We start from the raw sequence: 13846 nt of genomic DNA, 5'->3' as shown, positions 1-13846 counted from the left end.
GCATGTGGGATCTTCCCGGACCGGGGCACGAACCCGTATCCCCTGCATCGGCAGGCGGACTCTCAACCACTGCGCCACCAGGGAAGCCCCAGTACTCATTCCTTTTATGGCTGAGTAATATTCCATTGTATGGATACAACACATTTTGTTTATCCACTCATCAGTTCATGGACATTTGGGTTTCCACTTTTCGGCACTTGTGAATGATGCTGCTATGAATATTCTCATACAAGTTTCTGTGCGGACATATGTTTTCTTTTCTCTTGGGTGTATACCTAGGAGTAGAATTGTTAAGTCCTATGGTAACTCTGTGTTTAACTTTTTGAGAACTCCAAACTCTTTTCTAAGTGGCTGCACCATTTTACATTTTCATGAGCAATGTATGAAGATACGCATTCTCTTAATCCTCACAACAGCCTTAAGAGTTGGGTTAAATTATTATCCTCACTGTGTAGGTGGGGAAACTGACTTACAGAGAGATTAAGTAAATTTTCCAAAAATCACAGAGCTAAGAAATGAGAGAATCAGGCTTTTAAAAGGCAGTCTGGCTCCAGAGTCTGTTCTCTTAACTGTAACACAGTATGTACAGGATCAGAAGTGACTTCTCAGGATTAGAAGAGGGCATATCAATGTATATCGTTGTAAATCAATAATTTATATATCAATGTACATCTTAAAAGAGTCTTCTAAGAGTCCATCTTATGACAGTATGCAAATCAATATATTTAAACTCATCTATATAAATTATCTCCTATAGTAAGAAGAAAAAGAGCAAAGAGAAGAAGAGAAAAAGAGAAGAAGATGAAGAAATTCAACTTGATATTGTTGGTGAGTCAGTTTTGTATACTTTATTCTGAGAAAAGTTAACATTGGTTGAGATCCCTTTAAAAATATTTTCCTAGTAGGGATAAGTAGTAAAAAGGAAGTAGAAGGAATTTATGACCGACTCATATTTGTCTTAAAGCGCTCAAATATTACTTATAGTTATAGATGGCTTTTATGCTCCAGCACAGTAGATGTCACTGCTGAGACCTTTTCTTCATCATCAGAGCAAAGCACAGGAGAGAGGAAACATGGTTCTCTGAATCATTACACTGCTTAATAACCCAGAGATTCTGATATATCATTTTAAAGGCCTAATATAGATAAATATTATTCAACCAAAAACATTTTACAAATTATTTTCTCTTTCTCTCTTTTTTTTTCATATTGATATCTAGTTGTCCCAGCATCACTGATGAATAGACTTCCCTTTCTCCATTAAAGTGCTTTGGTATCTTTGTTAAAAATCAATTGACTTTATATGTGTTAAGTCTGTTTCTGGACTCTGTTCCATCGATTTGTCTACTGTTATAGTGATAGATTTGTCTTGATTATTGTCATTTCATAAAGTCTTGAAATTAGGTTGTGTGAATCTCCCAACTTTATACTTCTTCACTTCTTTATTCTCTTCTGATCCTTTGTGTTTCCATATAAATTTTACAATTTATTATTTTCTACCATAAATCCTGTTGGATTTTCTGGGAGAATTATATTGAATCTAGGTCATTTGGGGAGAATTAACATTAAGTGTACTTGGTCAACATGGCACAGAATATATAAAATACAAATAATTTTAAATCATTAACTATTACATTTTTAAGAAAGATTTAATGATCATAGGATGCTGATAATGATTCTGAGTAAAGCATTTTTTTTTTTACTGAAAACAATTATAGCTATAAGTTAGAAATAAATTATGTAAAGCTCTCACTAAATTATTTTAATTGTGGTAAAATATACATAACAAAATTTATTGCTTTAGCCATTTTTAAGTGTACAATTCATTGTCATTAAGTGCATTCACGTTGTTATACAGCCATCACCACCATCCATCTCCAGAATTTTTTTCATCTTGCAAAACTGAAACTTAGCACCCATTAAATTATAAATGCCCATTCCTCACTCCCCCCTAGTCCCTGGCAACCTCCAGGTACCTCAGAGGGGTGGAATCATACAGTATTTGTCCTTTTATGACTGTCTTATTTTGCATAATGTCTTCAGGGTTCATCCATGTTGTAGCATGTGTCAGAATTGCCTTCCTTTTTAAGGCTGAATAATATTCCATTGTACATATATACCACATTTGTTTATCCATTCATCTATCAGTGAAAACATGGGTTGCTTCTACCTTTTGCCTGTGAACATGGTTGTATAGATATCTCTTCAAGACTCTGCTTTCATTTCTTCTTGGTATAGACCCAGAAATGGAATTGCTGGATCAAATACAGTAATTCTATTTTAAATTTTGTGAGAAACCACCATACCATTTTACATTCCCACCAGCAGTGCACAAGAGTTCCAGTTTCTCCACATCCTCATGAACACTTGTTATTTTCTGTATTTTTGATAAAAGCCATCCTAATGAGTATGAAGTGGTATCCCATTATGGTTTTGGTTTGCATTTTCCTAATGATTAGTAATGTTGAGCATCTTTTCATGTGGTTATTGGCCATCTGCATATCTTCTTTGGAGAAATGCCTATTCAAGTCCTTTGCCCATCATTTGAATTGGGTTGCTTTTCTTGTGGTTGCTGAGTTTTAAGAGTTCTCTATATATCCTGGATATTTATTCCTTATCAAATATGTGATGTACAAATATTTTCTGGTTGTCTTTTTACTCTATTGATAGTGTCCTTTGATGCACAAAAATTTTTCATTTTGATGAAGTCCAATTTGTCTGTTTATTCTTTTGTTGTTTGTGCCTTTGATGTCCTATCCAAGAAATCATTGTCAAATCCAGTGTCATGAGGCTTCTCCCATATGCTTTCTTCTTAGAGTTTTATCTTGATAGTTTCAGACCTTACATGTAGGTCTTTTTTTTTTTTTTTTGTGGTTTGCGGGCCTCCCTCTGTTGTGGTCTCTCCCGTTGCGGAGCACAGGCTCCGGACGCGCAGGCTCAGCGGCCGTGGCTCACGGGCCCAGCCGCTCCGCGGCATGTGGGATCCTCCCAGACCGGGGCGCGAACCCGGTTCCCCTGCATCGGCAGGCGGACGCGCAACCACTGCGCCACCAGGGAAGCCCGAGGTCTTTGATCCATTTTGAGTTAGTATGTGTATATGGTATTAGGTAAGGTCCAGCTTCATTTAAGCTAAACTTTTACTAATTTTTTTATTAGTTACGAAAAGCCTGACCTGTTCAGCTGAATAGATAATTTTGTACAGTGTGATTAACTCAATTTTTAAAATTTTTTATTATGGAAAATTTTTAAACTAATACATAAGTAGAGAAAAGAATGTAATGAATCTTCCATGAATATAATGAATCACTGAGCTTTAGTAATAATCAATATTTTAACAGTCTTGTTTCACTTACACACATGCCCACTGTGAGATAATCTCTCATGCATACATTTTTCTGGAGAATTTTAAAATAAAAGATACTAAGTCATTATACATATATACATAAATGTGCATTTCTTATAAGATCAGTCTCTCTCTTTCTCTCTCTCTTTTCTTCCTTCTGTTTTGCTCTTTCTTTTAATACATAACATTATCATTATCAGACCCAACAAAAATTGGATACAATTTAGGTTTGTCCTCAACAGTGAAAAGCTTTTCCTCTAAGATCAGGAACAAGACAAGGATGCCCACACTTGCCACTTTTATTCAACATAGTATTGGAAGTCTTACAGAGCAATTAGGCAAGAAAAAGAAATCCAAATCAGAAAGGAAGAAGTAAAAATGTCACTATTTGCAGATGACAGGACATTATATATAGAAAACCCTAAAGACTCCACCGAAAAACTGTTAGAACTGATCAACAAATTCATTAAAGTTGCAGAATACAAAATGAATATACAAAAATTTGTTGCATTTACTATACGTTAATAATGAACTATCAGGGCTTCCCTGGTGGCGCAGCGGTTGCGCGTCCGCCTGCCGATGCAGGGGAGCCGGGTCCGCGCCCCGGTCTGGGAGGGTCCCACGTGCCGCGGAGCGGCTGGGCCCGTGAGCCGTGGCCGCTGAGCCTGCGCGTCCGGAGCCTGTCCTCCGCAACGGGAGAGGCCACGGCAGGGGGAGGCCCGCATACCACAAAAAAAAAAAAAAAAAAAAAAAAAATAATGAACTATCAGAAAGCGAAATTCACAATCCCATTTACAGCTGCATCAAAAAGAATAAAATACCTAGGAATAAATTTATGAAGGAGGTGAAAGACCTGTACACTGAAAACTATAAGACATTAATGACAGAAATTGAAGAAGACACATAGAAAAGATATTCCATGGTCATGGATTGGAAGAATTAATATTGTTAAAATGTCTAAACTAACCCCAAAGCAATCTACAGATTCAGTGAAATTCCTGTCAAAATTCCAGTGGCATTTTTCACAGAAGTAGAACAAACAGTCCTAAAATTTATATGTACCACAAAAGACCCCAAATAATCAAAGTGATATAGAGAAAGAAGAACAAGGCTGGAGGTATCACACTTCCTGATTTCAAAGTATATTATAAAGCTAAAGTAATCAAAACAGTATGGTACTGACATAAAAAACACATAGATCAATGGAGCCGGATAGAGAGCCCAGAAATAAACCCATTGCATATTCCAGGAATATACAATGAGGAAAGGACAGTCTTTTCAATAAATGATGTTGGGAAAACTAGACTGCTATCTTGTACCATACACAAAAATTAACTCAAAATGAATTAAATGTTTAAATGTAAGACCTGAAACCATAAAACTCCTAGAAGGAAAATATACGTAATAAGCTCCCTGACCTCAGTCTTAGCAATTGTAATTATAATCTGGAGGGATACATAAGAAACAGGTTGCAATAGTCATTGCCTCTGGAAAGCAGTCATGGATGACTGGAGGCTAATATGAGAGAGACTGTTCTCTGTATATCATTTTATGCCTTCATGTGTACTGCTATTTTACATTTTAAAAGAACCTAATCTTGATTGTGGTGGTAGTAACGTAGATCTACATACCCGCATAGAAACATACAAGTAAATGTGTGTAAAAGTGTTGAAATCTGAATAAGTTTCATGGATTGTATCAGTGTCAGTTTTTTGGTTTTGATACTGACTATAGTTATGCAAGATGTTAACCAATGGGAGAAAGTGATTAAAGGGTATATGAAATCTCCCTGTATTATTTCTTACAACTACAAAATAACAATTTTAAATATGTTATAATGACAACAGCAACAAGTAAAAACCTTCTATCAAATCCAGAATATAAATTTAAATTACTGATTTTATTTTTTAGGAATCTGGTGGACAGTAACAAACTTTGGTGAAATTTCAGGAACCATAGCGATTGAAATGGATAAAGGAACCTACATACATGCACTTGACAATGGACTTTTTACACTGGGAGCTCCACATAAAGAAGGTTTGTGTCTGGTAGAAGCAATGGAAGGGAAAAGGCTACAGTATATATTTTATGACATTCATTCACTTAGGCCAAATTCTAACAAATCTCGAATATATTCCAAAGGAATGAATCCATTGGTTTGACTCTTCCATTTTTTTTCCTTCTTCACTATTTACCAGTTATTGGCAACTCCCTCTTTCCAGTGTAAGCATTTGAAAACATTCTGTATAGTTCCAGAAGAGTATCCATGGAATCAAAAACAATATGAATAATTGAAATAATAAGTGGAAAGAAAAAGAAAACCTGGTTGAGTCAAAGGTTTGAATTCCTTTATTCTTTAGACCTTTTGCCAAAACTAACTTGGAGCATTAACTAACTGTTAATAATTTAAAGTTTTCTCATTCCTTTTAGCCCATGGGAAGAAGCACTAATGAGATACGAAGAAATTAGAAGATTAAAAAGCAGTAGCTTTTTGTCTGAATGGCCACCCTTGAATAAATTAAAGCATTTAGCTTTTTAAATATTAAGTGCTTATTTGTGTATGTGCTGACTGCATTTTAAAATACAAAGAGATAGTATCTTGGAAGTGACTAAATAAGCATCATGCTGACCTATCTTGTTAAGTATGTAAAACTAAACATGAGTTATATAGAAGATAAAGTAACTCTTGATACTATGAATACTGTATTATAATACATCATAATATAATATTCTTACATTTGTTTTTAAAAGAGCTACTTCTTTCAAGCTAAAGAGTATCTTTATATGTATATTTATAAGAAATGTCAAATTTATTTCAAATTGTTTTTTCTCCTGTAGTTGATGAGGGTCCTAGTCCTCCAGAGCAGTTTACAGCTGTCAAATTGTCTGATTCCAGGTAAGCTTGAGTGGAACTATAATTAATACATTGTAGTACAATATGATACATTGTAATAGAATATTATATATCCATTAAAAGTAGTGTTTTTGAAGAATAATGAATTTGGAAAATGTTTGCTATATAAAGTATTATATAATATTTGTATTAAGAAAGTAGACTATTAAATTGTATACATAGAACTACATTGTCCAGTATGGTAGCCACTAGCCACACATGGCTTTTGAACATTTGGACTATGGTTAGTCTTTAATTTTTATACACACACATACTATTTTTATGTTCCATATTTAATCTCCTTTCTCTCTGTTTTAACATTGATCTATTTTATTGATCTGAAGAATTGCCCTGAAATCTGGCTATGGAAAATACCTAGGTATAAATTCAGATGGACTTGTTGTTGGGCGTTCAGATGCAATTGGACCAAGAGAACAATGGGAACCTGTCTTTCAAGATGTAAGTACTCTTACTGTTCATAAAAGTTCCTTGTCAGTGAATGGGAAGGTCTCTAACATTCATTGAGAACCTATGTTCAAAAAAAACAAAAAAAGTAGACTGCAATAATGCATTAAATTTTTTAAAACCAACATGAATTCATAACCTTAAAAACATCTCAAAAAATAGTGCAACACGGGAAAAAAAAACAACAAAGTGAAAAGACAAGCTATGGATTGGGAAAAGTATTTGCAAACCATATATCTGATAAGGTGTTAATGTCCAAATTATATAAGAAACTCATTCAATAGCAAAAGAAAGAAATATTTAAAAATGGGCAAAGAAACTGAATAGATATTTTTCATTGTATCAACAGAAAACGCCAACATATGATAAGGCCAGGATGATGAGTCAGATACTACCAGCTATACAGAATTTGAGGGATGTTCATTTCACTTTATTTTTGGGAAAAACACTAAGTTTTAAAATTTTAAATTTAAATGAAAGAAAGACTTAAAAGTCCCTGATGTAACAAATAAAACTTTATTACAAAAAGGTACTCAGCAGAAAGATCAGCAGCACAGATTTAAATCACCTTAGACTATACAGCCACATCCAAGCATACCAAAAGCCATCCAGATGACAGAAAACCCAGCCCTTACCACCTCAAATAAGAAATTAAGTCAAATCCATGTTATTAGCACTTTTGTAACTGGATATGATAGAAGATTTAATTCTTTCTACACCCAAAAGTCCCTCAGACATTGATTCTTAAAGTTCTGAGCAATAAATTCAAAGGCATTGAAGGCTAGCTTTTATGAGATATATTTTCTCTGCATTTTTTTTATTTTATTGAAGTATAGTTGATTATACTTCAGTCAACTATGATATGTTTTTATATTTTCTAATTATGGAGAAAAATTTATAACACTACTATTATAATTTTTTTTGTCTTTAAAGCTAACTTTTTAAAACACTAAATCAGTTATATCCTCAATAAATCTCTGAGGCCAAAGGAAATAATTCTATTCCATACAGTTAGAATTTAGTCCTACTAATAGAATATACTAAAAATATTTAATGTGGTTATCTTTGAGTAGTAAGATTATAGGTGATTTTGGTTTTCTGTATGTTTTTTTATTTTTCCAGGTTTTCTTCACATTATTTTTCCTGATTACTTTTAGACATGGGAAAAATCAATTTAGTCTCAAGACTTAAGAATTTTTTTCACAGGTATTCTCATAACTTATTTCTTATTATTTTGTTCATTTAGGGGAAAATGGCTTTACTGGCCTCAAATAGCTGCTTTATTAGATGCAATGAAGCAGGTGATATAGAAGCAAAAAGTAAAACGGCAGGAGAAGAAGAAATGATAAAGGTAATCATGAGACTTTTCTATAGACTAATACACGTCACATGTATGATGTGACTGCATCTCTTTAAAATGTTGTAGTCTGATCCAGAGTCACTGTGTGTAATGCATTAGTGAGGGCCAGAGTGGAAAGCTTAAAGAAATGAGGGAAAAAAGCCTTTTCTAAAGTAGCTTTAATCCTTAAAATAAAGCATAAAAATCCATGTTACATTTTCTGTAGTATCAGCATAATTTAAACACATCTATCAAGTATTTGTATATGTTTTGTTTTAAATTCTGTGTCATATATTTGATTGTATTTTTAAAATGTTCTCGATTTTCATAATCCTCAGTTTTACAGTCTTACAGTATTCTTTTTACCTTGAAAAATATCACTAATCTTTTTAAACAAGAATGTTAATACCAGTAACTCTTCATTTCATCATTTGGAGTTGACTGATGGAGAAAAAAATACCATTCTAGACAGCTCAGGAATTAGAAGTTTTGGTCTGTCTTCCATAATTTTCTCAAAAGCCATTTTCACTGCCTAAATCTCAAAAAATTTAAATCTAAAACCTAGATTTTCTTGTTATATTTTTTAAAGTATTAGTCATAACATTTTTCAATTATGTAAACAAAAACTACAGCAAGTAGCTGCAGGTACTCTGCTGAGTGAGGCACATGCATAGTTGTCTTTAATCTTCATAGTGTTCCTGTGAGGTTATCTTAACTTTACAGAGGAGGAAACAACCTTTGACCTCCCCTACATCCTCACTGTTTTGATCAGTCACTTCATGAAGTCACACAGATAAAGTGGAGACAGGCTGTGTACCCAGGCCCAACTGACCCTAGAAATTATGTTCCACACACACTGCTTCTCAGGAAGCAGTCATTAGAAAAATGCTGGTGTATTTCTGACTCACCTATTTTTAATTTTATTTATTTATATTTAATTTTATTGTATCGTGCTTGAATTGTTTTTCATCTAGATTATATTATGAAAGTATGATTATTGAAGACAAGCAGTACAAATGTATGTGCAGTACTTTGCACATCTACAGAAATAAAAAAACACTATGCTATATTTATCAATAATTACAACCGTTTTTATATGAAGTACCTGTCAGATTTCCCTGGGTCTCTCTGGTTAGCAGGTACCTGGAAGCTCTGAGCAATGATAATCCAGGACTCTTTCCACCTTGCCTTTTACGTTGCAGGCTCTGCTAGTCTATGTCAGCATCCACCTTTATAGCCTAGCCTTATCTACCAGAACACATTCCCTCCTCCCAAAAGCAGTATTGTGTCACAGACCTGGCCCAGAATTCCCCCAGGTCTTCTAGAACTCCTCCAGCCAAAACCGTTGCACACATATTATCTGCACATGCCTATTGCTCACCGGTTTCTAAGCAATCTTGGAATTGTGCTCTAAGCCACAGAGATCCCTTTCCAGATGTGGGTCCTTTGGGTTCCAAATTGCCAGTTTCATGGCCCTGAATTCTGTCCTCTTCTTACCCCACTCAGTTGATCCTAATTGCTATATCTCTATCAATTAATTTATGGAATGTGATAGTAAGTATCTGTCAAAACTTATGAAAGTATAAGGAGGATTTAAAAGGGATAGATTCCAATTAGATGAAAACGAATTGTTTTATGTTAAGTTTTAATGTGTTGGTAATATTCTATGCATACTAAAATAGCCACTGTCTTAAACTTTCAATGTTATAAAATGAACACTAAACAGCAGGATAATTTGATCCTACTGTATTTACTTTTGCAGCCAAAATTAAACTAGTTAAATTATTGCCTAATTGGCTTAGTGGGATCTGATCTGTAAAATGCTTTTCAAATAAGTTTCTCTTCAGTGTTTCTGATGTAAGGGCTCTAAAGAAACATATAATAGCAATTATTTAGATAAATTATATATATAAATAGAAACACATATCTAGAATCTGTCTTTTTCTGAATCTAATTGCTAAGTTAACTGTTTTCTTCTTTTGCATAAGAAATCACCTAGAATGTTCTTTTATAATAAGTAAGGTGGAGCAGGGGGAAGATAAATGTGTAACCTGCTGGGTTCTCATCTCCAATATCCAGATTAGATCCTGTGCCGAAAGAGAAACTAAGAAAAAAGATGATATTCCAGAAGAAGACAAAGGAAATGTTAAACAGTGTGAAATCAATTATGTGTATGTATATTTTTTCCTTTTAGAACTGTAGATTTGGCAGTGACATGCTTCTCAAGGCACCTAAAATAAACTAACTTGAAGGACAAGCAGAGACAACATAATGTAGACTCTAGGACAGAGCACTAAACTAAATGCTTCTCTTACGGCTTCAGTTCTCGTAATTATCATCCTGCTAGCTTTCAGTGCTCAAGTCACTTGAGTTAGTCTATTCTCCCTACTCTATAGAGTGTGTCATTGTCAGTACATAATGCCAAGCAAATGCTGCCAGGACACAGGAGACTCCAGCCAACATTCCAAATCTTGAGTTTGTAGAGCTATCCAAACAACTGCCCCCTTGATGCTGGGGTCCTAAAGTCATTTTTGTTGTTGAAAAGTTGTATGTTATTTAAGAAAAACAATTAGTTTTTTAAATAAACAAAAAACTTTTTAAAATATTTAAGCTCATCAGTAAACGTGTATAATCAAAGTTTGAGATATTTTTCAAGAAAGATATTTTCTTAACAGAAAGAAATTCCAGAGCTTCCAAGACCACAAACTTAAAATAAGTAAAGAAGACAGTAAAATTCTTAAAAAGGCCCGGAAAGATGGATTTTTGCACGAAACACTTCTGGACAGGTAGGTATATTTTTAATCATTTCCAACTGTTTTCAGTGGCCAATAGAAGTAGTGTATATAAACCCGTGTTCTTTTCTTAATTACTGTAATTTTCAAATTTTTGTCTTTATTTTTTAATTTTTGAATGTGGTGGTATTACCTTAAAAGGACGTCATAAGTCTGGGAAAAGATCACCAAGAAAGAACATCTGGAAATAACCAGATTCCAAGTGCTTATATATTTTATTACAAGAAATTCAGGTCTGACTGAAACTGTTTCATAAACTTATTTACCATCAACTTTTTATAGCTATTAGAACCAGGGCTAGAAAGAAGTTGTTTGACTAATTTCAAAATTCAGTGGGTTCTGTTAAAGTAGTACAGCTTTCCAAAAATGAGATAAAAATCAGTTTAAAAATTTCTAAGTATGGGCTTCCCTGGTGGCACAGTGGTTGAGAGTCCACCTGCCGATGCAGGGGACACAGGTTAGTGCCCCCGAAAGAGAAACTAAGAAAAAAGATGATATTCCAGAAGAAGACAAAGGAAATGTTAAACAGTGTGAAATCAATTATGTGTATGTATATTTTTTCCTTTTAGAACTGTAGATTTGGCAGTGACATGCTTCTCAAGGCACCTAAAATAAACTAACTTGAAGGACAAGCAGAGACAACATAATGTAGACTCTAGGACAGAGCACTAAACTAAATGCTTCTCTTACGGCTTCAGTTCTCGTAATTATCATCCTGCTAGCTTTCAGTGCTCAAGTCACTTGAGTTAGTCTATTCTCCCTACTCTATAGAGTGTGTCATTGTCAGTACATAATGCCAAGCAAATGCTGCCAGGACACAGGAGACTCCAGCCAACATTCCAAATCTTGAGTTTGTAGAGCTATCCAAACAACTGCCCCCTTGATGCTGGGGTCCTAAAGTCATTTTTGTTGTTGAAAAGTTGTATGTTATTTAAGAAAAACAATTAGTTTTTTAAATAAACAAAAAACTTTTTAAAATATTTAAGCTCATCAGTAAACGTGTATAATCAAAGTTTGAGATATTTTTCAAGAAAGATATTTTCTTAACAGAAAGAAATTCCAGAGCTTCCAAGACCACAAACTTAAAATAAGTAAAGAAGACAGTAAAATTCTTAAAAAGGCCCGGAAAGATGGATTTTTGCACGAAACACTTCTGGACAGGTAGGTATATTTTTAATCATTTCCAACTGTTTTCAGTGGCCAATAGAAGTAGTGTATATAAACCCGTGTTCTTTTCTTAATTACTGTAATTTTCAAATTTTTGTCTTTATTTTTTAATTTTTGAATGTGGTGGTATTACCTTAAAAGGACGTCATAAGTCTGGGAAAAGATCACCAAGAAAGAACATCTGGAAATAACCAGATTCCAAGTGCTTATATATTTTATTACAAGAAATTCAGGTCTGACTGAAACTGTTTCATAAACTTATTTACCATCAACTTTTTATAGCTATTAGAACCAGGGCTAGAAAGAAGTTGTTTGACTAATTTCAAAATTCAGTGGGTTCTGTTAAAGTAGTACAGCTTTCCAAAAATGAGATAAAAATCAGTTTAAAAATTTCTAAGTATGGGCTTCCCTGGTGGCACAGTGGTTGAGAGTCCACCTGCCGATGCAGGGGACACAGGTTAGTGCCCCGATCCGGGAGGATCCCACATGCCGCGGAGCGGCTGGGCCCATGAGCCATGGCCGCTGAGCCTGCGCGTCCAGAGCCTGTGCTCCGCAATGGGAGGGGCCACAACAGTGAGAGGCCTGCGTACCGCCAAAAAAAAAAAAAAATTTCTAAGTATAAAATCGAATAACAAAATTGAAGCACTTGTATTAAGTTGAATTCAGATGTGTGCAGGATATTTATCATAGCACATTATTAGTATTTATTAGTATTCCTATTCAGGTAAGTAGTGTCCTAGATTTACAACATTTAAAAAATGCTTAGAAAATAAATAAAATTAAATTGAAAAAAAATAGATACAGAAGAGGTATAATGTATGTAAACGTAGTTTGTAAACTGTAAAAGGGTTATGTAGGTTATGTAGATAATGGTGTTATTGTTATCACTATTAACAATATTAATATTAAAGTGAATAATAATATTTACTACCTCTTGAAAATAATTCTTTTTGCCTAGCTTTTTGAAGTTTCTAGAATTCCACTCCAGTAAAAACATTTTAAAAGTTTATTTCATCTTCATTGAGAATAAAAAAATAAATTTAAAAAAATGGTTAGAGAGGTTTAGCTGTGAGCTTACAAGTATAAATCAGGTAAGTGCCAGATCGAGAGAGAATTTGGTAATCTGCCACTCACTCAAGTCTTATGTTGCAAAATTAGTCTTAAGACATGTCTTTACATTCCTTGATAAAGACAGTGTTTTATCAGGTATTTCCTGTTAACCACTTGATGAGGTGGTTACTGGAAGATAGCAAATGATGTAATAATTGTTTCTAGCTGAGCAAATTTAACATGCACCTTTTTCTAAGAAATCAAGAATAGGCTATAAATAATAATCAGGATATGGACTCAAAAGAAATAGAGTAAGGCCTCTGTCCTCTAACTTTTATCACTTATGAAAATACAACATTGCCACCTTGTTAAATAGAAGCTTAGGGCATGCTTAAATTCAGAGGCAATTAAAATCGCTGTTATGGATTTAAAAAGCCCTTAAGCAACATGAGTTAAAGATCAGGAAAAGATTTTTTTTGTAAGAATAAAATCCATGTAGTATGAAACATAAAATTGAAAAGTAAAATTTTAATTAAAATATTTTAATATAAGCGATATGGTAATATAATAACCAAAATTGAGAGCACAATTTCTGAGCGAGTTTATGTTTAGTAGCAGTTGGCTATATATGACATGTTTCTACATAGATTAATTTTTATTATTTGTTTTTGTTTAAACAGGAGAGCCAAATTGAAAGCTGATAGATATTGCAAATGACCAGGATTTTTATTTCTGTCTTCCCCTTTTTTTCTGAATAAAAAAATCAGTGGAAGTGTTTTTACAGAATTATTGGGCTG

The 13846-nt window shown here is 33.9% G+C and overlaps 1 protein-coding gene and 1 long non-coding RNA gene across 2 annotated transcripts in view; both read left to right on the top strand.

Annotated features, from left to right (window-relative positions):
• FRG1 (FSHD region gene 1) overlaps nt 1-10859 on the top strand; it is a 12715-nt gene extending 1856 nt beyond the window's left edge. Inside the window, exons 2-8 of the mRNA XM_024131505.3 lie at nt 758-828; nt 5255-5380; nt 6182-6239; nt 6581-6695; nt 7948-8052; nt 10120-10211; nt 10716-10859. Coding sequence (XP_023987273.3) covers nt 758-828; nt 5255-5380; nt 6182-6239; nt 6581-6695; nt 7948-8052; nt 10120-10211; nt 10716-10830 — 682 coding nt within the window. The 3' untranslated portion in view covers nt 10831-10859. The remainder of the gene's footprint in view (nt 1-757; nt 829-5254; nt 5381-6181; nt 6240-6580; nt 6696-7947; nt 8053-10119; nt 10212-10715) is intronic.
• A 440-nt stretch (nt 10860-11299) lies between these two features.
• Nucleotides 11300-13846, top strand: LOC129391639 (uncharacterized). Its single transcript, XR_008616158.1, has 3 exons — nt 11300-11378; nt 11883-11993; nt 13730-13846. It is a non-coding gene; the product is annotated as an uncharacterized lncRNA (long non-coding RNA).

This window comes from Physeter macrocephalus, chromosome 20, assembly GCF_002837175.3.
Source record: "Physeter macrocephalus isolate SW-GA chromosome 20, ASM283717v5, whole genome shotgun sequence".
Classification (NCBI taxonomy): Eukaryota; Metazoa; Chordata; class Mammalia; order Artiodactyla; family Physeteridae; genus Physeter; species Physeter macrocephalus.
This window is presented reverse-complemented; position numbering and strand designations above follow the sequence as displayed.